The sequence below is a fragment of the Alligator mississippiensis genome, chromosome 13 (genome assembly GCF_030867095.1).
Source record: "Alligator mississippiensis isolate rAllMis1 chromosome 13, rAllMis1, whole genome shotgun sequence".
NCBI lineage: Eukaryota > Metazoa > Chordata > Crocodylia > Alligatoridae > Alligator > Alligator mississippiensis.
Genome location: NC_081836.1, coordinates 12770098 through 12796541, shown reverse-complemented (window position 1 = coordinate 12796541; position 26444 = coordinate 12770098). Strand labels below are relative to the sequence as shown.

General features: G+C 43.0%; 1 protein-coding gene across 5 annotated transcripts; it reads left to right on the top strand.

Moving 5' to 3' along the window:
- The first annotated feature begins 5520 nt into the window (after window positions 1–5520).
- LOC102571396 (cyclin-dependent kinase 11B) lies at window positions 5521–24961 on the top strand. Of its 5 annotated transcripts, none has more exons than XM_019493942.2 (20): window positions 5522–5600; window positions 6233–6357; window positions 6753–6868; window positions 7192–7316; window positions 7940–8078; window positions 8953–9083; window positions 9940–10062; window positions 10666–10761; window positions 10876–11004; window positions 12170–12235; window positions 13273–13442; window positions 14251–14341; window positions 17302–17423; window positions 17794–17899; window positions 19347–19468; window positions 19991–20098; window positions 21458–21574; window positions 21817–21965; window positions 23234–23423; window positions 24495–24961. In XM_019493942.2, the coding sequence occupies exons 2-20, from the start codon at window positions 6247–6249 to the stop codon at window positions 24585–24587; spliced, it is 2304 nt and encodes a 767-aa protein (XP_019349487.1). In that variant the 5' UTR covers window positions 5522–5600; window positions 6233–6246; the 3' UTR covers window positions 24588–24961. The 5 variants fall into 5 exon arrangements, with proteins under 5 accessions (XP_059572666.1, XP_019349487.1, XP_006259347.1 ...); XM_006259285.4 differs by having other exon boundaries at window positions 13267–13442; XM_006259286.4 differs by lacking the exon at window positions 5522–5600 and adding an exon at window positions 5630–6034 and having other exon boundaries at window positions 13267–13442.
- Window positions 24962–26444: the final 1483 nt, after the last annotated feature.

Below are 26444 nucleotides of genomic sequence, written 5' to 3'. Positions count from 1 at the left end.
GAAAGATGATAGAGCAGGGGTGGGCAAAATGCGGCCCAGGGGCCGGATGTGGCCCACTAAGCCATTCTATCTGGCCCACGGGGCCCCTACAAAATTTAGAAAATTAATATTTATCTGCCCCTGGCTGCCTGTCATGCAGCCCTCGATGGCTTGTCAGAACTCAGGAAGTGGCCCTCCACCCAAAATAATTGCCCACCCCTATGACAGATTGACAGCAGAGGCACAGATCAAGTGATCCTCTGGGAAAGGACAAATTGGAAATAGCCTCTTGGAAAGTGCCCCAGTTTTAGTGTCCTTAGTCTGCAAAATCTAAGCATTTGCTTCATTCTGCACACAGCAGATAGTGCCGTTGACTTCAGGGGACTACTCCCAGGGGCTGCAAGGAGTGGATCCCTGAAGAAATGCTGTCTGCAGTAATGATCCTGGAAGCTGTTTGCTTGCTTGTTTGCCTAAACTGGGCTTATTGCCCGGGGGGTGGGGGGTGTATTAATTGCCTGTCAGGGAGACCCAAATCAATACCCTGCAGCTCAATGGATCATGTCATTGACATTGTCTAGACTTTTACTGAAAAAAATACATTAACTTCCTCTGTGCCAGATTCAAACCTATCACTAAAATAATGGAGGAAAAGATTAGTGTGGTACTAAAAATAGCTGTAGTTGCTAGGTAGGTTGTTTTTAAAAACTTGGGACTTGATAAGTAAAACCAATACAGCAGGCATTTTACAAAAAAATAAATAAATAAATGGGCTTGCCACTCGCCCAGTATATTTAATAAAAAGAAAATTGTCCTTATGATTGCAAAGAGTAATAAAGCTTTTCGTTGGCAGAATAAAACACACTGTTAAGCTCCAAGTTTAAATTTAAAGATGTCATCTTGGGATCATAAGGAGTTTGAGCTGTAAGAACTGGGATTAAAAAAACCCAACAAAGCTAAAATATTGGCCTTAGTGTTTAGCCTTGTATACTGTCAGTACATTCATGCCTGTACGAGCTTTCCAAATGTCTGTCTGACATGGACTGGAGTCATCTGTGCTGTCAGATCACTGATATTGAGTCCGTAGCCAAATAGAGCTATTTATTTAAAAAAAATCCAATCATCCGTGTGGCTGAACATACTGCAGTGTAGCCTTGATTTGCTCTTCCGTGTCAGATGGATTGTTTTTCCCTCTCCACCCCATTAGCTAGAGTGGAGTTAATAGAATTGATTGGCCATATTCCCCATGTAATCAGTTATTGCAGAACAGAGATATTTTTTTCCCTTTCACTCAAGGGGTAAACCAATTCCTGTTTACCATGTGACAGCTTTGCCTTTTCATGCTATAACCCATTTAAGTAACAAGGGCAAGCTGATGTAGTCTGGAATGTCACCTGGATGCCAAGCCACTGGTAACAAGGCTGTGGACCAAATAATACATATTCTGTTTTCTCAGCTCTTCCTTCCCATAGCTGCATATTCCATTTTCCCAAACCCCACAGTGCTGCTTGGCACCGAAGGTAGCAGGTGTACAGAAATGAACACATAGGGCTCAAAGGGACCTTTACGGTCATTGAGTCTGGTTCTCTGGTGCTGCAGACAATCATGCTTCGTATCCATCTGCAAGATCTATCTGATCAACCTATAACCCAGAAGTGATCCATTTGTGAGGCTGATTCAGACTCTCACTGTCCTAAGATCAGAGTCATTTTGAGCCTAAATTTATTCACAGTCAAATAATATCCATTTACTCTTCACAGATTTCATAGACATTAGGGCTGGAAGGGACCTCAGAAGATCATCAAGTCCAGCCCCCCGCCCCAAGGGCAGGAAGTCAGCTGGGGTCAAAGGATCCCAGCAAGATAAACATCCGAATCTCTCTTAAAAGAGTCCAGAGTAGGTGCTTGCACCACCTCTGGAGGCAGTCTATTCCAGGCCTTGGGGGCTTGGACAGTAAAGAAGTTTTTCCCTATGTCCAGCCTAAAACGGTCTTGAAGGAGTTTGTGACCGTTGGACCTTGTTATCCCTTGGGGCGCTCTGGTGAACAGACGTTCCCCCAGATTCTGATGTACTTATAGGTTTTTACCAGGTCACCCCTGAGCCTGTGCTTTTCCAGGCTGAAGAGTCCCATGGCTCTCAGCCTCTTTTCATAAGGCCTGTTCTCTTGCCTTCTGATCATGCGCGTGGCTCTCCTCTGGACTCTGGTGTACCAGCACTTTTGTCCCAGCACTATTTAGCTTGCTGCTTTTTCCCCAGTATAATTATATGCAGCATTCTTCCTGCCTTTGCAGCTTTACTAAGCTATAGCCAAGCTCTTTCGAACTTCTCTTCAAGGTAGCCTCCTCCATTCTCACCAGGCTTGCAGCCTTTCTCTGCATCTATTCCAGACTGAATCCCTCTCTCCAGCATGGGTGACCAGAGTTGCACAGAATCCCACATGAGGTCACCCCAGTGCCTTGTACAATGGCAATACGACTTCCCCATCTCTACTGGAAATTTCTTGTGAGATTGAAGATTGCCTTTTTCATACTTGCATTACAAGGGTAGCTCATAGTCGTCCTCTGATTGACCAGTAGGCTAGTGAAGGAAGAGTCTGTGGTCAGTAATTAGACAGAGAAATGGTATTTCAAAAGGGATGTGGCCAGCCTGGAAAGGGTTCAGAGGGCCACCCGCTTAGTGAGAGGGCAGCAGGACAGGCCCTACGAGGAGAGACTGAGGGACCTGAACCTGTTCAGCCTCAGCAAGAGGAGGCTGAGGGGGGACCTGGTGGCTGCCTACCAACTCATCAGGGGCGATCAACAGCAAATAGGCAGAGCTCTTTTCTCCCCAGCACCACCTGGGGTGACGAGGAACAATGGTAATAAGCTGATGGAGAATAGGTTTGGGTTAGAGATCAGAAGGCAATATTTTACAGTTGGGGTGGTCAAAATCTGGAACCAACTTCCCAGGGAAGTGGTCCTCGCCCCTACCTTGGGCAAATTCAAGAGGTGGTTGGATGATCACCTGTCTGAGGTCTTGTGAACCCAGCATTCATTCCTGCCTTTGGCAGGGGGTCAGGCTAGATGATCCGTGTAGGTCCCTCCTGACCCTAGCTACTATGAAACTATGAAGTATTTCAACTGTTTTGCCACTTGAAAATACCATGCAAACCAAGTCACGATAGCTTAAAAAAATCCTTGTCCTGTTGTAAATTGCTCCATTATTCTCACCTTCAGTTTCCTTTTTTTTATTGTTGGCTAAATGTGTCTTTTGTTGAACAATGTTTTTGAACTGCAGTGCAAAGAATACTTGGATTTGGGTCATTGGGTGGGTCAGAAGCCAAACCTTTGACGTGCATTAAACTTCAAAAGCTGAGTTCTCCACATTTTCTCTTCGGAAGACAGGAAAAACTTCCTGTGCCAGAGAGCATAATGCAGCTGGTTAGACACCAAAGGCCATGTATTCTTGTTTGATTATATATGATTTGATTGCATCAAACATGAAAATGCAGCCTTACATTTCTGGGATGCTATAATTTATTAATTATGATAGTTAACTAAACCACTGGATAAATGGCTAGTTAATTTAATAAGGACAATATAGTGACAAATTAGGCTGCCACAGTACAAATAGAAATTGGAGCAGCTTCTGGCAGGTATTTATAGACTCATAGAAAGTTAGGGTTGGACGGGACCTCAGGAGGTCATCTAGTCCAACCCCCTGCTCAAAGCAGGACCAACCCCAACTAGATCATCCCAGCCAAAGCTTTGTCCAGCCGGGTTTTGAAACCCCCCAAGGCTGGAACTTCCACCACCTCCCTGGGTAACTTGTTCCAGTGTTTTACTACCCTTCTAGTGAGAAAGTCTTCCTAATATCTAACCTAAACTTCCTTGGTGCAGCTTGAGACCGTTGTTCCTTGCTCTGTCATCTGGCACCACTGAGAACAGCCCAGCTCCATCCTCTTTCAAACCCCACTTCAGGTAGTTGAAGCTGCTATTAAGTCTTCTCTCAGTTTCCTCTTCTGTAGACTATAAATAAACCCAGTTCCTCAGTGTTTCCTCTGAAGTCATGTCCCCCAGCCCCCTGCATTTTTGTTGCCCTCCAATTTGTCCACATACTTTTTGTAGGGGGGGTGGTCCAAAACTGGACACGGTACTCCAGATGTGGCCTCACCAGTGCTGAACAGAGGGGAATAGTCACTTCCCTTGATCTACTGGCAACCACCTACCAATGCAGCCCAGTATGCCATTAGCCTTCTTGGAAACAAGGGCACACTGCTGGCTCATATTCAGTTTTTTGTCCGCTGTAACCCCCATGTCCTTTTCTGCAGAGCTGCTGCCCAGCCAGCCAGCCCCAGCCTGTACCGGTGCATGGGATTGTTCCATCCTAAATGCAGGACTCTGCACTTGTCCTCATTGAACCTCATGAGATATTTTTTGGTCCAATCCTCCACTTTGTCTAGGTCACTGAATTTTGGAGTGCTGAGCCTTTTGAAACTGGAAAAAAAAAGGGTTTTACTTTATGCCTGATGAGTAAAATCCCTCCTGGTATAAGATACTGGTGCTTGATGGAAGGAATGTACTGCATTGTGAACATAAGGGAAGAAATGCTCCATATTACTTACAAAACCTGTGGTGATGCTGTACCCCAAATGACAAATCTCACTTCTAAAGGTATGGGTGAGAAGTGCACGGCTTACATGTTATTGCCAGTCCTTTGCAGGGTGGGATACTCTCCAGTGGAGGCAGCTGGATCTGCTCTGAGCAAGCTGACAGCATGTTTGCAAGCAGGAAACTGGGCTGTGCATGTAAGGGCTTGCACAGATCTCCAAAGCACCACACAGCAAGGATGCAGGGCTTGCTGCTTTGCTTTTCAAATCGCTTCTCCTTTAATAAAAAGGTTGAATAATTCATTTTGGTCGGTCGTTGGGACCAGGTGTACTAGGAGCTGCCTGACCTTTTGCTACCGTAGAGATTTGGAGGAGCAGTGTTGGTCCATCGGTGAATCCCTATGGAGACTCCACGATAATGTATTGGTTCTGCACAAAAAAAATATAATTTTGGTTCTGTACAAAAAAATGTAACCCCAACTCTACATTTTTCTGTGATCAAAATGAAACATGTGTGTGTGTGTGTGTGTGTGTGTATATATATATATATAAACACACACACATATATATATATATGTGTGTGTGTGTGTATACACACATATATATATATATATGTGTGTGTATACACACATATATGTGTGTATACACACACACATATATATATAGGGATAGATCTATCTATCCCTATATATCTATCTCTCTATATTTATCCGTAGATCGCTAGATCTATGTTATTACGGGTGTTTCATTTTAATTACTTTTTTAACCGAAAATTGGGGAATTGTCGTTTATCAGCGAAACCCGGGATCCCCGGGGATACCCCTGCGTGTTGGAGGAGCCGGGGGCGGGGCCGGCGCCCGCGCCCGCAAGGCTCCTCCCCCTGCGGGCTGAAGCTCTCGGGACACAGTGCGGGGGCAGGGTCAGCGTAGTGCGTCATCGAGGCGCACCGCGGGGCGGAAGTGACGCGTTTGCCGCGCGCGGTCGCTGCTCAGTCTTCGGTTGCGGGCGGAAGCGGCGGGCGGCGGCGCCGGGAGCGGTGAGCGGGCGGGGCGGGACGGTATGGTGGCCGCGGAGCCCGCGTGCGGGGGAGCCCCGCCGGCTCCGCTTGTGGTCTGACCGCTCCGTGGGTCTCGGCTTCGGGACCGGGCGCCGACACGTGTTGCGCTGCGCCTGTGTCCGCCCAAGGGCGCGACGCTCGGCCCCGCGGCGGGGTGAAGGGGCTGTTAGCTGAGCCTTGCCCCCCCCACCCCTGCCGTGGGCCCCACTCCCTGCTCCAGCCGGCGCCGGGCGGGAGGTGCATGGGAGCCGTGCTGGGGACTGACCCCGAGCAATGGAGACGCCCCCCGGCTTACACTTAGCACCTGCGGGTGCTCTCGCATCCTCCGGGAGGCTTCGGTTGCGGAGGCGCGCCAGCATTGCTGCCCTTGTCTTTTAAACCGGCACTGACTTGGCGTCCGTGGCTGAAACCGGGTTTGTTTGAGTTCAGCTGGAATCGGTCTCGGTGGATTTCCCGTTTCTGTTGGCGGGTGCCCGTCGCACGTCGTTACTTTTAATTGCGTTTCGGAGGTTGAGTTAGAGCTCGCCTGAATTGCGTTGCAATCTGCAGTCCCGTGTGCGTTTCGAGGAGGTCTGACCGTCCGACTCCACTAACGGGGTGTTTTGTTTCAGGTTTCCTGACTCAAATGGGTGATGAAAAGGATTCTTGGAAAGTGAAAACTTTAGATGAAATTCTTCAGGAAAAGAAACGAAGGAAGGAGCAAGAAGAGAAGGCAGAGATAAAACGCATGAAAAATGTAATCCGTTTTCATAACGTTGTTCCAATTACAGTGAGGTTTAATCTTTCCCCTCGTCTTTCTCATAGAACAAAGTTTCTTCTTAGCCCGGTTGGTGACGTTCCTGTGAGCTTCCCTGTCTAGCTCGGTCTCTTGCACGTTAACATAATGCTGTGCTTTGTTAAAATGTAATGGGGAACAGCCCCAGATCTTTATCCCTGCTTCAGAGCTGTGGAAAGGTCTGTCTAAGAAATCAACATAATTCATTAGGAGTTTGAGTTGTGGTAGAATAAGGGCAGAGGGAGATGAACAGGAGAAGTTAAGCAAATGATTTAAAAAGAAAAAATAAAGATAGCTGTGAGAAACTGACTGCAGTTTGTGTTTACCCTTCCCTTGCTCTTCTCCCCCTCCCATAGTCTGATGACCGGGATTCAAAGCGGGACTCCCTGGAAGAGGGGGAGCTGAGAGAGCACCGCATGGAGATAACAATCAGGAATTCACCCTACAGGAGAGAAGATTCAATGGAAGATCGGTAAGAGTACAGGGAGGTGATGTTTCAGGGTGCAAACGTTGCCTTGCAAGCAAGAAAGTCAAATACACTGCACCTGTTGGGTTAACGAGATGGACTTGGAGTGACTGAGGTTGGCTCACTTTCTGTTCACTTAAGCTCTGAAAATGCCATACCTTACAAGAGATGGTAAGGCTTTGTGAATTGTTGCAGCGTGCTCCAAGTGTTCAGATGATACATTAACGTTGTGAGCTAGGTAAAATGGAAAATATGTTCCTTCTCACAAGGGAGACAAAATTCATACGTAGAAGTCACTTTCTTGTGTTTTATTCTTCTTTATACTTTAGAGGAGAGGAGGATGATTCCTTAGCGATAAAACCACCACAGCAAATGTCACGGAAGGAAAAAACCCATCACAGGAAGGATGAGAAGAGGAAAGAGAAACGGAGACATCGGAGCCATTCAGCAGAAGGTGGAATTGTCATTGCTGTTTAACTTCTGTTATTGTAGCTTTCTGAGTCGAACAGATCTGGGCTCTTAGTAGAAAGTGCCTGAAGATATACAACTCGGGGCAAAAAATGTGTATAATTATTGGTTGATAATTTTTTCCCAATAACTTTATATAGATCAGATTCCTTTTCTACTGGGGTTGTGTTTTAATTCACTTAAGGGGTTTGTTTGTGTTTCTGAGAAACTGTTCTAGAACAGAGGTTTAGAGTCCAGTTCTGTCTCTGAAGTCTGTGTTGAAATTTCCACTGACTCTAGTCAGCACAGAATTGAGCATGTGGTCATCATACCTTTCTATAGAGACCTCGGCATGCTTTTGCTGATTGTTAACATACAATAATTTTGCTTTTTCCATCATCGGAAAACACTTATTGTTAATGTTAATATACTGGCTGGTTTTCATAAGTTTTAATTATGCTTATGATACAAATTCAGGTCAGGATTTTACCAACACATAGCAAGACAGGGACACAACGCACGTTGACACATTTTTCCTGTCTCTGCTCTTATTTCTTTGCCTTTTAAGAATAGGCATGTGGAATATATTTTGTGCAATAACTACCTAATACTGCTAATTATCTTCACTAGGGAAGCATGCCAGAATGAAAGAAAAGGACCGTGAACATGAACGTAGGAAGAGACATCGAGAAGAGCAGGATAAGGCTCGCCGGGAGTGGGAAAGGCAGAAAAGGAGAGAATTGGCTAGGGAGCATTCCAGAAGAGAGAGGTAAAACCCAGAGCCCTTAATTACCTTCCCCATTCAAAACAAAATCTAGTCCATCTAGTGAGGCTAGAAACAGACGACGTATTTGTCCTAAGACAAATTGTGCCTGTGTTCATCTCAGAACAGGAAATCCCAGGATTTGCATTTATATACATTTACCTTTTCAATCGGAGTTTAGTGAGCAGCTGAATGCACTACCGCTTAGCTGCCATTGATTCAATAATGCAGTCCTGGGACAACTGTTTAGATGTACTTTGGGGCAAACTGTTAGTGCTTCTTATCCTGTAAACCTTTTTAGGGTTTGTCCTGGGACAGTGAACATGGATGTCTGAATAATCACACTTTGTCCTGGGAGAAGATGGTTCCAAATGTGGCATCTATCTGTAGCCTCAGTCGTTGCTTTTCTGTGTTCTTAACTGCATTTAACTACATTTATAACTGACTTTGTTGCAGCTGATAATTTCTAATGCAAGGCTGTGCCTAGCTGCTTGTCCATAATACAGAATGGATGGGGGACTGTGGAGGGAATTGTTAAGGAAGCTCAACAAGTTGAAATGTTTAATGTTATTTTTAACTTCTATGGCATGAAAAGCTTCATGCAGATGGTCCTCTCAATCTGTCTGGTTAGGCAAAGTGGAGGCAGAAGAGAACAAATCTGTTTTTAACAGTTACCCTCTATCTTTGTAAAGGGCTGTTTATGCTATTGGCAAGTACACAGTGGTGTCGACAATTTTGTTGCTAGGTGGTTCTGAAATCAAATTAGCTCTTAACAGTCCATTACTGCAACAGGAGCAAGGAGTTCAGAATCAGAAAAGCAAAACCTGGAAGTTTTGGTTTATAATGATTGATAACAATAAAGGCTAAGTAATGTTTCTAGGGATCGTCTGGAGCAACTTGAGCGGGAACGGGAAAGGAAAATCAGAGAGCAGCAAAAAGAGCAGAGGGAGCAAAAAGAGCGGGAAAGGCGAGCAGAAGAAAGGCGCAAGGACCGGGAAGCCAGAAGAGAAGGTACCTGCTTCAGTGTAAACAGTCTAGTGGCTTGCTGTCTAATGGAACAGCTGTGGCAGCTGGAGAGAATAAGCATCTGTTAGATGCTCTTGCCAGGGGGTTCTAAAAATATGGCTCCTGCATCCGTCACGAACAAGGCCACAAAATCCTACGTGAGAGAGAGCAGTGCTTTCAGGCTTGCATGACCTCTTCACTACCACGGCTCTCAGAGCTATTAGTTATGAATCAGGTCCTTGATCAGTTTTCAGTGAATGTCCTGTCCTTTGCCTGTCCTTTTACTGTTCAGACTGTTAGTCTGTGTTTACAAATGTAGCCCCACTTAGCTTTGCCGCATTCTACCTTTGAAGGTGCTATAATTCCCTTCATCCTGGATGTTTACACGGCTCACTCACTGAGTCATTCATTTTCCCCTATGACTTCTCAAATTGTAATGTATTTGGTGTTTGTGCAAATTGCTTCTTTCTGCACTTTTGTTTGCGGGGAAGGAGTTTCTGCATGTTGTCCACTTTGTGTGCTTCATTCTGGTAACGAGTGCCTGGAAACGTATGTGCTATTGCAGATGTTTGTCTTAAAGCGTCAGAGACAGGTGGGGGGCCTCTGTACACAGCTCAGAATATGTTCTGCCCTTTTGTTGCCACATTTCATTTCTGAATGGCACAGCTAGACATCACTGCTTCTCAAGGTAGCAACACAGTCTCTTCTTTTTAGGGGCACTGGTAGATATTTTTTTATTTGTTTGTTTTTTTTCCAGGGGAGAAAATTGGTATGCAGAGCAGGCTGTCCTGATAGAGGACAAGGTTTGGGATTAGCAACAGAAATGTAATGTCTTTGATTTTTGTTGTGTTGTTTCTAATAGTTTCTGCCCACCATAGAACAGTGAGGGAAGAATATGGAGATAAAATAAAAATGAGACCTTGGAGTCGCAGCCCACTACGACAGCAGAGAGACAAGCTTGAGCAAGGAGATGGCAGGAAGCCAGGTAGTGGTTCTACTTGACTCTTTGGCCTTGTACTGTAACGAGAGAGGCTCAGTAATGGGGAAAGTAGTTCACTTTTTAGCTTTAAAAATATTTATGGCTTATGTACAGCAATTAAATCAATTTCTTTAACAGTGAATATTCATGGTCCAAATGAATTTGCATAGCTGAACCAGCTGAAACTCCAGCAGGAGACTGATGAAAGTCCCTGCAAACTTTGGGTGTGACCAGGCAATTCTATAATATATGAATAGTCAGAAATAGTCTCATCTCTAATGAGATGACCCATGATGGATACTGCTATTAGGAAGATGTCTCTGCAAGATTGCATGTAAATAGTTCTTTATTCTTAGGCTTCACTAGCAACTTGCCTTTCCCTCAATTTGTTGAATGGGGCTTATGAATGTTTTAGCTCACTTCTTTAAAAATGACACTACATTCCAAGCCTTTTGTAGGTTGATCCAGAATCACTGCAATTCGTTAAGTTACACACCATGAAAATGAACTTGGTGTTGTAATCTTCTGACTGTGATGGATGGAAGGAGTGAGGGAAGAGGAGAAGCAAAAAAATCCTATGCTCCAGTAATGACTCTGTGTCTTTCACAGTAAAAGAGGAGAAACCAGAAGAAAGAGACCTCCTGTCAGATCTGCAAGACATCAGTGAGAGCGAGAGAAAAACAAGCTCAGCAGAGTCTTCATCAGGTGCTATTTGCATGGAAATGGGCAGAATTCATTCTAGACCATAATCGTGTGTATAAGATGAACATTTGAGAGCGCATCTTGTTACTTACATGTCCTCTACTTGTCCCCTGAAAGAATCTGCATCTGATTCGGAAGAGGAGGAAGAGGAGTCCACTAGTGAAGAATCAGAAGAGGAAGGAGAAGAGGAAGAGGAGGAGGAGGAGACTGGAAGCAATTCTGAGGAAGTGTCTGAACAGTCAGCTGGTAAGTGAGTAGCAGATCCCCTCAGAAATCCTGATCCAGGCCCTTTGTGCTTATGGCTGTATGTTGCTTTACTTGGACTACATTCCTCTTCTCTTGGTGTATAGTACAGTGATAACTAAAAGATCAGAACAGCTGCGGGGGTTGGATATTCTGTGCAAAGCAATGTGCTAGTCCTTCTGCATGGGGGCGATCCAAGTCCTAAACCTAACAATCCTCAATGGATCGTTTTGGGGAGAGGTTTTGGTTGAAGCCTCATTTTTCAAATGCTAGCTTAAAATTGGGGAAGTAGAAAATAATTATAAGGGAAAATTCTGCATTAGTTGGGAAATGGACTCCAGACACTTTCACCAGCTCTAGTTTTTCTGATTTTAAATTTTGTTAGGTTTTAATTTTTAAATCAATATAGCAATTGGAGCTAATGCTAAGAACATAAATCACAAAAAGGTTAATAATTGCTCTGTTTGTCATTAATTAGTAAACAAAAATTGATCACAACAGCCTGGGCCTGACTGCTGGATATTTTTCTTTGAGAACAATGACAGGTAACCACCAAAGTTTTTAAGAAGTTTCCAAATTCGATTAATTTGGTTCTTGCCACCAGTAATATCCAAATTTTGTTAAGCTTAAATGATATCACTGGAGGACCTTTCTTCCTTTTAGTGGTATAACGTATCTGACTGCAGCTAATAACAGAGCTATAAATTCTGTGTGTTAAGGCATTGTTTTTTTTCCCTGTAAATAAACCTGTAAAGCATTCCATCATATTTTCATTTTCTCGTGTGTTTGTTTCCAAAATGTCTCAATTTCAGGGCATGAATATTGTGCATAAAATCTGTGCCCCACGCTTTTCCCAACCATCAAGTTAAGAACGATCCTAATATTATTTTAAAATCATGTTATAAATGCATAATGTAAAATTGATGTATAAGAACAGAAATAGCAGCTGAGGATATGTCTTCCCTTTCTCATCTTGAGTTTAAGCCTCTTCAGTATGGTGCTTCTGTGTAAAGATGCTGTTTTCCAAATGAAATAAAGGTGGTGGATTATTAACAGATCATATGGAACAGGATCTAAAACTTGTTAGAAGCGGCCTTGCCAGCTTGCAAGATTCAGCACCTCTAAGCCAAAACGATGCTTATTTCATTGTGCTTTTTCTGTTTTGCAGAAGAGGTGAGCGAAGAAGAAATGAGCGAAGAGGAAGAAAGGGAAAATGGAAACCACATTCCAGTTGGTACGATGCAAACCTGGATTTTGGCTGCAGCAATTATTTTCTTTCTCTTCTGTTTCATGATCAATTAATTTTAATGCACTACTTGGAACACAAAATGGCTTGATGTTCTAGCCAGCCTGGTATGAATAAGGGGGAGAGAGAGAGAGAGAGAGAGAGAGAGAGTGTGTGTGTGTGTGTGTGTGTGTGTGTGTGTGTGTGTGTGTGTGTGTGTGTGTAAATTCTGTGGGGAAGGACATAATCATTTTGGAGGCCTGGTTCAAAGCTTACATGAAATAGTATAGTGTGCATTAAAAGACTCTGGCTTTTAATTATTTTAAAAATAATATAGACCTCATATAGACATTCAGTTTCTCTAGGGAGAGTGGCTTCTCTTACAGGAGAAATCACAAGTGTACAAATATTCAGGCTTTTTCTCCCAGAGTAAAAACAGCCACTCCACGAGAGAGCCTGGGAACAGCCAAGGTTAAATCACTCTCAGGAGAGTTGGTCTTGGAAGAGTGAATGTCTGTTCATGCTGGGCAGCTTCTCTCAGAAGAGAACATAGTCCTTAAGGATATTCCGCCCCCTAGCCTCCCCTGAAGGCAGCAGCTTGACAGCTAGCAGTAGGGAAAACAGCGATCGCGTGTTGCTTGCTGGACTCTGCGGCTTCATCAGGGAGCAGAACATGTCCCCTTCACAAGCCTCACATTGTGCTACAGGAAAACGCAGTCTGGGTCAGCCAGTCGGGCTGCCCTGTGCGCTGCTGCCATCTGCCTTCAGGCAGACTAAGGGAGCCTACGGAGCACACCAAGATGTGTCCAGCCCTGGCTGCACAGAGTCATCACTGCAACCTCTCTACTCCTTGGGACATCAGCATTTGAATGTCTGTACACACTGCTCTGGTTAAGTGTTACTACCAGGAGAAAAACTTGAGAGAATTCTTCCAGATTCTTTGAATGTGTGTACACAGGGTTGACAGTGGAGTTTTGCCATTGCTACAAATTGCCATGTCAGCAGCTGTTGGTTTCCACAACTGATTCTAACTTTTAAAGTTACAGAGTCGAGGTTTGACCGAGATTCAGCAGGGAGCGAAGGAGAAGAGGAGGAAGTTGGAGAGGGCACTCCACATTCCAATGCCATGACAGAGGGAGATTATGTCCCAGATTCTCCAGCCTCATCTCCCATTGAGCTAAAGCAGGAGTTGCCCAAGTACCTTCCTGCACTCCAGGTAGAGGGTCAATTTGCAGCTGTTCCTGAATGTCTTGGGCTGATGGGATTAAATTGGCCAGTGTCACTGATGGCAAACAAGTGCTGCTAGTATCTGGGATGTAAAATATGACTTCATACCCTCTCAGTCGCTTACGCTATAAGCATAAACCACACCAAGGTAAAGCCAGAAGTATATTGTGGTTATGTGACACCTTCAGTGTCTGAGGTGTATTCCATCAATCAAATAGTCACTTTAAGAATTTTAAAATGTGTACTTGTTCATGCATATTATATATACACATTTTAATTAAAAAAGGAATACAGTGAGTTGTGCTTACATACCTACGCAAGAAAGCAAAGCGTTCAGTTTATGTAGAGTCTGCCATTGTCGTATTAACCTGAGGCAGCAACTAGACAGTCATGACCTGTGTAATCCTACCTCTTAGCTGTTGGTGGCTTATGTTCAGGGGATATGTATTCTGCTTAGTGGTGTACAGGAGAGTTATTGACTTAAGGTGCTGAGCCAGTTCCTCTGCTACTAAGATGGAAAACTTCTTTTCATCTATAGAAATGAATGAGGCTCAAGAATAATTGAGGCGAAGTAGGTAACCTATTCCCCTGTAGCTTTGTTCCTGAATAGACATGTCTTGGGTTATTGAGCAAATGTGCTTTGGAATACAATATAGTTTTTCTGGATATAACTGTATTTTAGATTTTTCTAGGATAACTGTAACCATGATGTGCACTGTACCGTGTTCTGTGTCTGAAAAAAAAAAAAAAGCCAATCTTAGAGTAGTAAATTGCTGTTAATCTGTCTGTTTTCCCAGGGATGTCGTAGTGTGGAGGAATTTCAGTGTTTGAACAGGATTGAAGAGGGAACATATGGTGTGGTGTACAGAGCAAAAGACAAAAAAACTGGTTGGTATAAGTGCAGCTGTGCCAGTTTATAACAGTAATAAAATGGTGTTTCAGAAAGTGCAAGCTAGTTAGTGTTTTCACAACACTTAGTATAAGCATTAAAGGGGTAAAGTGTTATCTACTATAAGCAGAGTTTAAGTCCTTACCTGTCTGAGGCTACAGCTCTTCTTGATTATGGGGCTAGGTATGTTTTGGGGACCTATAATTTGAAAAACAGATGGCTTTGCTTAAAACTACAAATTATTCTATAATTTTTTTTGCACCCAAAACAGTCCTGTTGGCTTTTTTTTTTTTCTACCAGGTACTGAGGGGCTGAAATCTTTCTGGAAAACATCTTAAAAGAATGTTAATTTTGTGCATTAGTGTGAAATTACAGCAGTACAATGGACATTTTAACGTTGGCAATGATATAGATAATGTGATCTAGTGGTGTTTGTGGAGTGGGTGATGTACGCAGAACAGTTGCCCATGGTTGGAAGTTTTTAAACCATAGGGAATCTAAAATTGGGATATCACATTCAGGGCTTTCGATTTTAGTGACGTTGACCAGTTAGTTATCCTGAGATCTGATAATTCCTTTATCACAAAGTTCCAAAGAGGGAACTGTTCACTAGTTTCCTATGACGAATAATTCTCTTACTTCATGCATGTATAAGATTAAGGTTAAAGTTTAGATTTACCGCAGCAATGCTTTGCATTTCTGTAGCATCTTCCACTCCATTGCTGTACAGACCTGAGAGAATGAAGCCTCCTATAATTTGATAAGGAATGTAATGGAAGTCTGGCAGAGCTGGCAACATGACTCAGATTTCCTGGTGCTCAGCCCTGAGTGTTTTTGTGCCACAATGTCAACTTTTCCCTGCTGTATCAAGCTCACTGATTTGAGGATCAGGGAGAAGGGTATAAGTAAATGCTCCATGATAATCAAATGCTTTGACAATGTTTACCAGTTGAGAGCTATGCACTACAGGTGAATCGCTTTCCAAAATCCTCGTTTATAGGAACAGAAAATACGTCTAAAATACTGTTATTTATTGTTGCTGTGTTTCATGAACAATCCATTTGCCCCTCAGCATGGTGTGTATTTTCCAAGATACTTGCTTAAAGGCAGTGTCTTGTGTTGGGTTTAGTCATGTATGTAGACATTAGCAAGAGAGTCTAGTTTCTCTCAGCTAGAAATTAAAATCAAGTGAAGATAGCTGGGGGATCCTGCAATTGATTAGTTGTAGACCTACCAGGAGGTGTCACTGCAAATTTGGAGGATGATTTAGTCTTTAATATAAGCTGTGGACAGGTTCTGTAGAAAAATAGATGTTTAGTTCACTTACTGTTTGCTTTGCAGTTCACCTGTCATTCCTGTGCAAACAAAACTGGACTTTGTTTTCCCAGTGGTTCAAAAACCCGCATGCTGAAAAATGCTTCCCACAGCAGCTGTTGTGTATTTGAAAACTTACAAACCATTTATAGCTATAAAAAAAAAAAAAAAAGTAAATCAGGTATTTTAACTTCTGGTGGCATCTATTTTGGAGATAAGTGATTATTTGTTACCAGTAGTGAAGGAGTCAAATGGGAAGTAATTTGCATCCTCCTAGTTTGAAGTGGCTTATCGAGTGGAAGCAGGACTTAGTCAAATGTTTTGACAGAGTATGTGATGAATCAGCTGGATCACTTCTCCCCTGCAGTCTATAAACAGCTGGATGCTGAATGTTTATCACCTCTGATATTGATTCTCCTCATTGCTGCTGTCAAAAATGATGCATCGCTTTCCTGCAAGCAGGCTGTTTCCAGCAGGAAATGCAGCTTTATGAATTAAAAAAATATTCAGCATTTCAAACCCAACTGACAGATGGTGAAAACGGCTTCTCGTTCTCTGAGCTCTGTTGCACTAGGCAGAACAAGGGCGGTTGTGTCAGAGCAAGCGTGCTGCGATATTTAGAGTAGGCAACTGGGGGACAAGAATTCTGGTTATTCCCAGCTTTGTCATTGAAATTCTCAGCTCCTCCATCTCCAGTTTTGGGGTAGTACCAACCTTGTAGGAACCTTGCCTTTTTTTTAAGCATTTGCAATGCTGTAGGGTATGGAAGGCCCAAGGTGGAGCCATGGTCTCCTTACAGTCATTCTTTGTGCTATTACGCTACTGGGACCACTTTCCCTCTAGCCTAATTAATGCTGTGCTCTGGAACAGCAAGAGCTGCAATAGACTGGCTGTTCTCTCATCTGTGCCTGGTTTTGATACAGCCATGCCACAGTGGACTCAGGGGACCTTGAATAGCTGTAATTGATGTATAGTAAACAGGAGCATTATAAGGTCTAATGGTTCACATTTTAAATGACTTTTGCCTTTGTACACAATTAATTGATTTGCACAAGCCAGTACAAGGTCCATTGCTCACTTAAGCCCTATATTTACATGCTGCATTCTCTGGCAGAGGGGCTGTCTTTTTATTATGCTTCTATAATGGGCCCCCAAAGCACTATGAATATTACAGTACAAATATTCCAATTTTGAAGCTTTAAGCAGCATATAAGCCTTGTGACAGGACTTTGCATAGCAGTGAATTAAACTCATTGCATTTTTCCCTTCAGCCAGGCTATCTTCTAGCAAAGATATTGGTCAGTATTTTGTTTCTTGAGGCAAGTCACAAAGCACAATACCATTTTTTGTTTAATCTTCCCATTGGGATTTATTGCAGTATTTTAAAAGCATTAATCAACAGTCTTAGAATTTAATGTGAGAGAGAAATTTCTTTGGATTTTATTCTTGTCTGTGAATTTAACAAATCGTTTTACTATGTTCATGTCAGTCTAATCCCAACTGCATAATATTTAAAACATGTGTAATGGCTTACATTGATATAATTGAAAACTGTGACTACAGTGGAGAGTCCTGTCTTAATTGTAGAATCGAAACGAAATGGATAATAAAATACTTGTTAAGCTAATTCTGTTTTTCCTTGTAGATGAAATTGTGGCTCTGAAGCGGCTGAAAATGGAAAAGGAAAAAGAAGGCTTTCCCATTACTTCGCTAAGAGAAATCAACACCATTCTGAAAGCGCAGCATCCAAATATTGTCACTGTCAGAGTAAGGCCTCTAAAACCTTTATTTTAGCATTATTTTTATTCTTGAAGTATTATTCTTTGATGCTTAAGGTGCCCTATAATGATTCAGTTGAAATGCAATCTTTGCTTAGTAATGATTTTTTTTTTTTTCTATATGCTGCTGGTAACATTTGCAAAACCAGACAGCTATGCTTTACCAGAGTTTTGGGGTTTTTGTTTCTTTTTTTCCATCTAAGGACTTTTTACTCTGTAAGGAATTGTCTTGAGTGCTTGTATCATAAATCTTATGTGATATTTTTCTTTAAATATGCCTTTTATTTACTTGTTAATGCATTGCCAAAAGCCATTACTTTGCTTCCTAAACTTCTGATTCTTTTTGTTTTGGTTTTTAGGAAATTGTTGTGGGCAGCAATATGGATAAAATCTATATTGTAATGAACTATGTAGAGCATGACCTCAAGAGTCTGATGGAAACCATGAAACAGCCATTTTTACCAGGTAATGGATTTCCTAGCCTCCTGTGACTTGCTAGTGCATTAATAGTAATGTCTCTGAGCCTAATGCTTTAGTGCATCAGTAGCTAATATCTGTAGTGGCATCCTAATAGCCTCGTGTGTACCAGGTACCATTTGAGCTTGATCTTTCTGGGCCTTCTTCACAAGAAGGACTTTCATTTTTGTATTTATTGAACCTCTCCATTTAGATTTTTATATCAATTATCACTGCTGTAAAATCTAAGAATATAATGCAGGGGTGGGGAAAATACAGCCCACTAACTGACTGACTGGATCTGGCCCACAGCTGCCCCCACAGTGCTCCACATGGGGCTGAGCCCCACTTGCTCCCTCCAGGGCAGCCCATGCCATGCTCCCGCTTGTACCTGACAGCCCAGGCCCAGATCAGCGTGCACATCTTCTGGTGCGGCTGTTCCCAATGCTGCTCTGCTTCCTTCATTTCCAATGGGAGCCACCCAGCTGAAGCTTCCTCCCTTCCCTCCAGACTGCCTGAAGTGGTGCAGCAGGGACAGGAGCAGGAGGAGGAGCTGCTGCTGGAGGCAAGGGTTACAGAGCAGCACCCAGCTGGCTACAGCTGTACCAGGAACAGCCCCACTAGAAGCTGCATGCGCTGGCTGGGACCTGGGCCAGCAGGGCTGTTCTGCTCCCCTCGCCTCCAGCTGCAGCTCCTGCTCTTGCTTCTGCCTCGGCTGTGCCATTCCGACCGGGGTTGAAGCTTCAGCTAGGTGGCTTCTGCCCCAGTGTGTGGGGCTCTGACCCTAGCTCCCGGCTACCTTCAACTTACTCTGTGGTGGTTAGATCGCCTTGATTGACTCATTGGAAGTTCAGCTGACTGATATTCTTCTTTACACTTTCAAAATTAGTCGTCTTGTGGAGAGCCAGGCAGTAGGCATTCCAGGACATTGTTCTTTTGATTTGATATAATAAGATGATTCCCTGAATAAATGAAAAATTAGGAGATTTAACAGGTTGTGCCTGGACAGCACCACCTTCTTCCTGTCGGAATGTGATGCTGTGTGAGCTTCCTCAGATGGGTTTGCAAAACAGTTCTGTTCATGTGACAAGCTATTTCTTAGTCATGCATTGGTATAATCAGATTTATATGGCAATCATCCGTGCATTATGAGAAATGCTGCTTCTGCATGGCTTTTGCTAAAAATTTTGGCTAAATGTATTTCATAGCCTTGTGTTAAAACACCAGAACCAAATCTGGTGTCTTGTTCTGCGTGATTTCATTGGAGTCAGAATGTGGCCCATTCTAATAAAAGGCTTGGGTTGTGTTCACTAAACCCTAGTGGTTCTTTCTTTATTAGTTAAATACAAACTACAGTTACCTGTGTGTTTTATATGCAGCTTTTTTTTTTTAATAAAAAGAATGTTAGTAGTGGATCCCATCTTTTGCCACTGGGCTCCCTGTTTTGTCCTTCCAGGTGAAGTGAAAACCTTGATGATTCAGTTATTGCGTGGAGTGAAGCATCTTCATGATAACTGGATACTTCATCGAGACTTGAAAACCTCCAATCTACTGCTCAGTCATTCAGGCATTTTAAAAGTAAGAATATATAGAGTGAATTTTATAGCTTTTTTCCCCTGAAAAGGCTCTGTGTACTTTGGTCTTTTGCTGCATTAATGTCAGTGATATTTGGATAGTATGTTGCACTCCTGTCTTCCAGAGAGCAGCTGTAACATGGAAGAAAACCTTCTGTTTCATTCAGTATGGATGGACTCTTTACACTGTCCCAAACTTTGCTAATGCTTACGTGGTTGCATTTAGTCACTGTCTGCATGGCAGGGGGTAAAAACCCAGGAAATTTCTGGCTCAGGGAGAGTTGACTTAATGATCACAATATAAGAACAGATAATATTTGGCTTACCAGTCAAAAATCCCTCCCTTCAGACAGCAAGCAACCAAAGCTTTGCAAGGTCATCATAAATCAGGTCTTCATTTTGTGTGCTTTTTGTTATCATAGCTATTTTTCAGCGTGTGAGCTTTGGGGATAATGGCTGCAGAGTGCACACTGGCACTGTAGATTATAGGAGTTATTAGTCACATGTGTAATTTATCTTTATCCAGGTTGGGGATTTTGGATTGGCTCGAGAGTATGGATCCCCTCTGAAGCCTTACACACCTGTAGTTGTGACACTATGGTACCGGGCACCCGAGTTATTACTTGGAGCCAAGGTATGTATGCCTCATCTTGTCCTTCGGTGAACTAAAGAAACTAATTTTTAGTGCTGCCTTCCTTGTCTTTGTTTATTTTAAAACAGATGCAGTGTGTGCTTGGATGATGTTTCATACTACATGTAGAGACAGAAAAACCATAATGTCATTGCAAATTCAGTGGAGAGAATTCTTCATGTGGCTTTCCAGAAGCTAAAACGTTTTCAGGGCTGTGCGGGGGGAGCAGGTTGGTGGGTGGATTTAATTTTTCTCCTTCAGAATCTTAATAGGAGAGAACCACCAAGGTCTTGCTGTTAAATATTAGTAGTGATCTTCACTGCCATACAGGGAACTAACTTGCAGGTTTTGGATGTGGGGCTTTGGAAATTGTCTATAATACCATATTTTCTCATGTATAATGCACCCTAAAATAAAATATGTACCTTTTGGGGATGGCAAAATGAAGAAAGAGGATTTTTCCAGAGTTGCATAGAGCAAGGACTGAGCTAAAAGTTTGGCGAGGCTGTGAAATAGCAGGAGAGACCAGGAGTAGGCAGCAGACAGCAAAAAAAAAAAAGTCAAATTGGTTACTGGAACATCAGGTCCATTAAAAAGGAGAGATGATTGCTAACATCTGTGGAATGAAGAACAATGAGCCATTAAGTCAATTGACTCCCTCAGCTGCCCAAAAATAAATGCCACTGTCATTGCTAGATAGTTGGTTTTAGAATGAGAAAGTGGGGTGCTTCTATTCTGGGTAGAAAAATCAGCTTCCCTACATAAGACATGCACCCAAAATTGGGAGGGAGGGGTGCTGGTTTGCAGGAGAGAGCTTTGTGTAGGATGCAAGAAAATACTGTATTTCAAGGCTTCAGATTGCCCAGCAAAGTACTCGTGATACTTCCATTGCAGTGTCCTTTGCCGATCCCTGTTGTAAACCTGGAAGAGACTAGGGTACATTCCTGAGAAGGCTTGTGTTGTGGACATTGGGTGTTTGACCCTAATCCAAGACTATGCAGGGGCAAAGGAGCCAAAAAGCATGGTGCTGGTGTAGGAGAGGTAGCAGCTAGATCTTCTTCCCCCCCTTGCTAATTGTGAACACTAGTGGTGTTCTTATGAGGTGAATGAGAACTGGGAGGTATTTTGGTGAGTGCTACATTTTCAGGCTGTGGTATTAGTGTGGATGAACATACTCTTTTTTAGCATCCACAGTAACCTTTACTACAGAACATACACTGATACATGCAAAGTGCATTGAAATAGTTTCACAATGTGCTTCATTTTAAGTAGTTAGCTAATTAACATTCATTGAGGTTGACTATTGGAATAGATTATTTTAGAAAACAGACCACTCTGTAAAATATCTCCTTTTCCTTTCAGGAGTATTCCACTGCAATAGACATGTGGTCAGTAGGCTGTATATTTGGAGAACTATTGACTCAGAAACCACTGTTTCCAGGAAAGTCAGAAATTGACCAGATTAACAAAGTGTTCAAGGTAATGTGCTTTATGCTTCGGGAGTAACTGATGCTTTTTGTAGAGGGGGCTGAAAGGGGAATAAGAGCAGGAGAAGTATTTGTTAAAACCCCAACTAAACCTCTTTGGCTTCTGCAATTCAGCAAATGCATATGGTTGATGTGTTTGTGCTTTTATTTTGCATGCATCATGCATCTGTGTTATGCTGAACGAGCAAGAAAGGTGCATTATGGAGGTGGGTTGTTCTATATTTTTATTCCCAGGAACTAGGTACCCCCAGTGAAAAAATCTGGCCCGGGTATAATGAGCTGCCAGCTGTAAAAAAGATGACATTCACAGAGTATCCCTTTAACAACTTACGCAAGAGGTTTGGGGCACTGCTGTCTGACCAAGGCTTTGATCTCATGAACAAGTAAGTACAAGCTACCAGCAGAACTGTGAAAAGCAAATATGTGCTGCAAAAGCTGTGTGGAATTATTTACAGCTAGGCATTACTTGCTTGTAGGCCTGTGCGAAGTGGCTAGTATTCGATTCAGATTCGGCCAATTCGGGGGACAGTGGTTTGATTTGGTGATTTTGAAGCGCTGTCCTGAATCGATTTGGCTGAATCTCCTAATCAAACAGGCCCCATCCCCTGTCTACTCTCTCAGCCCTGTCAGTGGCTGCCCTGCCCAGTCCCAATGTCCTGGCCCTTTTGGGGGGGAAAAAAAAGCCTGGCACTCGCTGGTTCCTGCTGGGGGGGGGTGAGATCTCTGCTGCCCCACACTGCATGGTGGGCTCTGCTATGAGCCCCCAGAAGTCCCAAAGGCTGCTGCAGCAACTGCTGTGTGCAGGACTTTAAAAAAAAAAAATAAAAAAATTGCTGGGATGCTGGGGCCAGGCGGGGCAGCCATTGATGGGATTGGGAGAGTGGGTGGGGGTTGGGGGACACTTGGGGAGCCTGGGGGAGCAGGCAGGGGATGGGGCCTGGTGGGGGCCCCCCATGGTCCCCTCCACCCTCCTCCAGCACCCGCACCCACCCCCTACTTACTGACATGTAAGTGCTGAGCAAGGACTGCCTGAATCTCTAAAGCTCTCCAAATCTTTTCCGAGCATGTTTCTATAAAGAACGTGATTGTAGGATAAAAGCCAAATAGAGCTGGGTTTCAGTTGTTAGAGCAGATGCATGTCCTTCATACTGTCACACATTTTAAATAACTGGCTTCAATTTGTCTGGTCATTCACATTACACAGCATTGCCTGAGACCTGATCTCTTCTTGAGAGTGAAGTAGCATTGTAAAACTGCATCAGCTGAGCTGTTTTGGCTCCTTTTGGAGTTGTATCTGGGGACTTATTCATTCTTAGGTGTCTTATGCTTTGCAACTCAATTAACTGGTCTCAAAAAAGCTGGGATTGATTTTTTTTGTTTGTTTTGTTTTTTGTTTTTTGGGTTTTTTTTGTTTTTAATGCTATGGAGCACCATTAGTGAGATGGCATATATCTCTGCATGCTAGTGCTCCTGAAAAATGAGGCTTAGCTGGCTGATTTTATAAGAGAGTCTTTACACTTTAAAATGATCCTTTGTTACAAAAAAAGGAGTTTTATAAATGAGAAATGTGACTAGATTTTTCCTTTGAGCTAATTTTTTCCCCCTCTTCTGCTTTTTCCCATCACATTCCTTTGCCTTGATCAATTTTCAGGTTCTTGACCTACTATCCAGGAAAAAGAATCACAGCCGAGGATGGTTTGAAGCACGAGTATTTCCGAGAGACTCCCCTCCCCATTGAACCGGCCATGTTTCCAACATGGCCAGCAAAAAGTGAACAACAAAGAGTGAAACGTGGTACAAGCCCACGACCGCCAGAGGGAGGCCTTGGATATAGTCAGTTGGTAGGTTTTGTGACTCGGTACGAAATCAGTTAGTATAGGCTTTCAGACTCCGTTCTTGTTTCCGACTACTAGTTTTGGGAGGGCTGGTAGACTATATTGCATCAGCATAATTGGGCCAGGAATCATTAGATTTAGTAGCAAGTGCAAGGTTCTTGTAGAGTGTACGGGAGGAGTGTTAGACACTCCCTGTTTCTACTGTACATTTAGGAATAAGGGCCTTGCAGATGTTGGTCTGCTGGCTTCTGTTTGCCATCACATAGGCAGCAGAATCACCATCTTGACAGTAAGATCCGAGAGAGAGCAGCCCCCTCTTCAAGCACAGTTCAGTTTGCTCTTCCCTTTGGAGTAAACCTCGCTTCCAATGTTGAGACCTGTCTCTTCTTAAAATGAAAACTGAAATCCCCAGTCTGGCAGGTGGGAGGCAGTCGGAGGGAGAGGAAAGCTTCTTTGTTTCCTCTGAAGTCTGGAAAGACGCATCATTGGAGAAAGCTTTTGGGTGGGGAGGGTCTTAACATTGCTGGACTTTCTGCTTCCTTGTTCGCCAACTCAGGAGAAGCTGTAGTCATTTAGATTCCCTGCAAAGTTCTATCCATTATATTCCTCAGTTTCCCTATTCATTTCCACTTCCTTGTTTCTATTCCCCAATCCAGCATGCGTTAGACAGTGTGATTTATCTGTTGTACCCAAGATGATTTTGATTATCTATGAACAGACTAGCAGAGGTTGCTTCTAAGTGTGCATGACCGTGCAAAACCAAATGGTGAGTGTCGAGTCTTGATCTGATCTGGTGCCAAGCAGGTAGTGTTTGCAAAAACAGGCACTCAAGTATAGGGGTACAAAATAAGGAAACCTGTTGAGGTCTTTTTGGAAATAAAGTCCTGGGGTACTAATGATTAAAGGCCATGAATAAAAACTCAGCTAGAGCCCAGCTTGGGGGTGTTAAATGGAACACTGCATTTCCCTCATTCTTGTGACTATTTTGGTTGCTCTGTTCTTGCTGTAGTGTTACACTGTGATCCTTACACAAATGCACACAACAAAACACCTGAATTGCATGTTGACTTTTCACAGGGTGACGATGATCTGAAGGACACAGGCTTTCACTTGACTACCACAAATCAAGGAGCATCAGCAGCAGGCCCTGGCTTCAGCCTCAAGTTCTAAAATTAGTGCAAGGAGATACGAAAAAAAAGAGAGATACTGAGAGAGAGAGAGAGCGAGCGCTTTTGACTTCAACCATGTCACTACTGGGAGTAGATAGCCGAGTGTGCCAGTTCTGTTCTTCATATTGGAAAGGCACGATGCTTTTCACAGAAACCTCCAGATGTCGTCACTGGTTAGAAGGCGCTTGCTGAGTGTGGAATATAACTCCTGCGTTCCATTCAGGGGACTGGAAGCGTTCTGAAAAGCCCAAGGATCGTTACAAAAATTCACAAAGGAAAACTTTACAATCTTGGGACTTTTTTTTTGGTTTGTTTTTTAATTTTTTAAAATTTTTGGCTTGTAAATTTGTAGAATTAAATTTCATTTTTGTTTAATAGTGTGAAGGATTTTGTTTCTTCACCTGGAGCAGACTTGGATGTCAGTGGCACAGGCTTCTAGAGAGGAACCTTTGCAGAAGTATTTTCTGTCTCTCCCCTTTGGTCTCTCAAACAGGCGTGTCAGCTGCACTGGTAGATGGGCTCTTCTATAAAGATGATTGTGTGTGAACATAGTTATTTATTTGAGCAGGAAACCCTAAACACATTTCTGAGGTTTCTTTCCAGTTCTGTGCCTTGGAGGGAGCTAAGTTATGTTATGCTTAATGCTCATTGATGACTGAGTGCACTGATACCCCTATATGGTTTCTAGTGGATTGACTACTTCACTGTTTGACCTCTCTATGTATATATTTACAGTGGTTGTGGTGCAAAGCTAAAATTGCACTATTGTTTTATAAATCAAGAATCTTAAATATGGGGACTTGGGTTTATTTCCTATAGGAAGCATTGCTAAAGATTCCCCTTCTCTTAGAAAAGGAAAAACTAGTTGCTGTGAATTCATATTGCAATCTACCAGTCCCTCCATGAAAGCTGAGCTTCTATTGGTATTGTCCTGGAAGCTCATGGGTTTTGGTTTTTTAACGCATCTCTGAATTGTCCCTTTCTGGGTGTAGGATGTCAGAAACTACTGTTAAAAGTTGTGAATTCACAGGGTTAGAATTAGGCTCCAGTCCAGTGAAGTGCTTAACTCTAGTGAGGAGGTAGTCCCACTGACTTTGGTACGGTTACCTATTAGCTGAAAGTTAAGCACGTTAGGTAGCTTGCTGGATCAGGGCCTCTGAAACGGAGAACTTTGTGCACTTGGATTGTCATAACTATGAAAATAGAGTACAATTTTTCTGGGAGAAAACCAGAAATGTATGGACAGTATAAAACACATTTTCTTATGCCTGGTTTTCTGGTATGGCAAAGAATTGGCAGGGAGGAGGGCTAGAAGGTGAATTAGCTCCATTGTCCATCAGCGGCTGATACGAGCATGATTTTGACAAGATTCCCCTGTGCTGGAGATTTGTGGAAAATCGGTAATGGATGGAAAAGCAGACTTCCTGCTGCGTTCCTCAGACTGCAGAGCAAGAGAACACTTTGCAGTGCCCTGCACTGTGGCTGGGAAAGGATCAAACGTGACTTTTTATATTCTGTTTGACTTCACTGTAATATTTGTGCTGCTTGACTTTTTTACCTTAGTACTTCCGTAGCATCATGGGTTTTTCACCATCAGTGGACACTGCACAGGAAAAGTTTGATTCCCAGCAAAAGAGGGTTATTTAAAAGTCATGTATTTTTTTTAGTAAAACAAACCAAAAGCAGGATGAAGATGGGAATTTTGTCTGGTTTTGTCAAGAGTGTAATTCTAGATATTCCAGCAGAGGAGAATACTGCTACACTCCCTGAGCAGCAGTGTTGTCCGGTGGGTTTGACTCAACTTTTAAAGCAGCAGAACACACTTGTATTTGACTTCAAAGGTCTATTTTTGCATAGA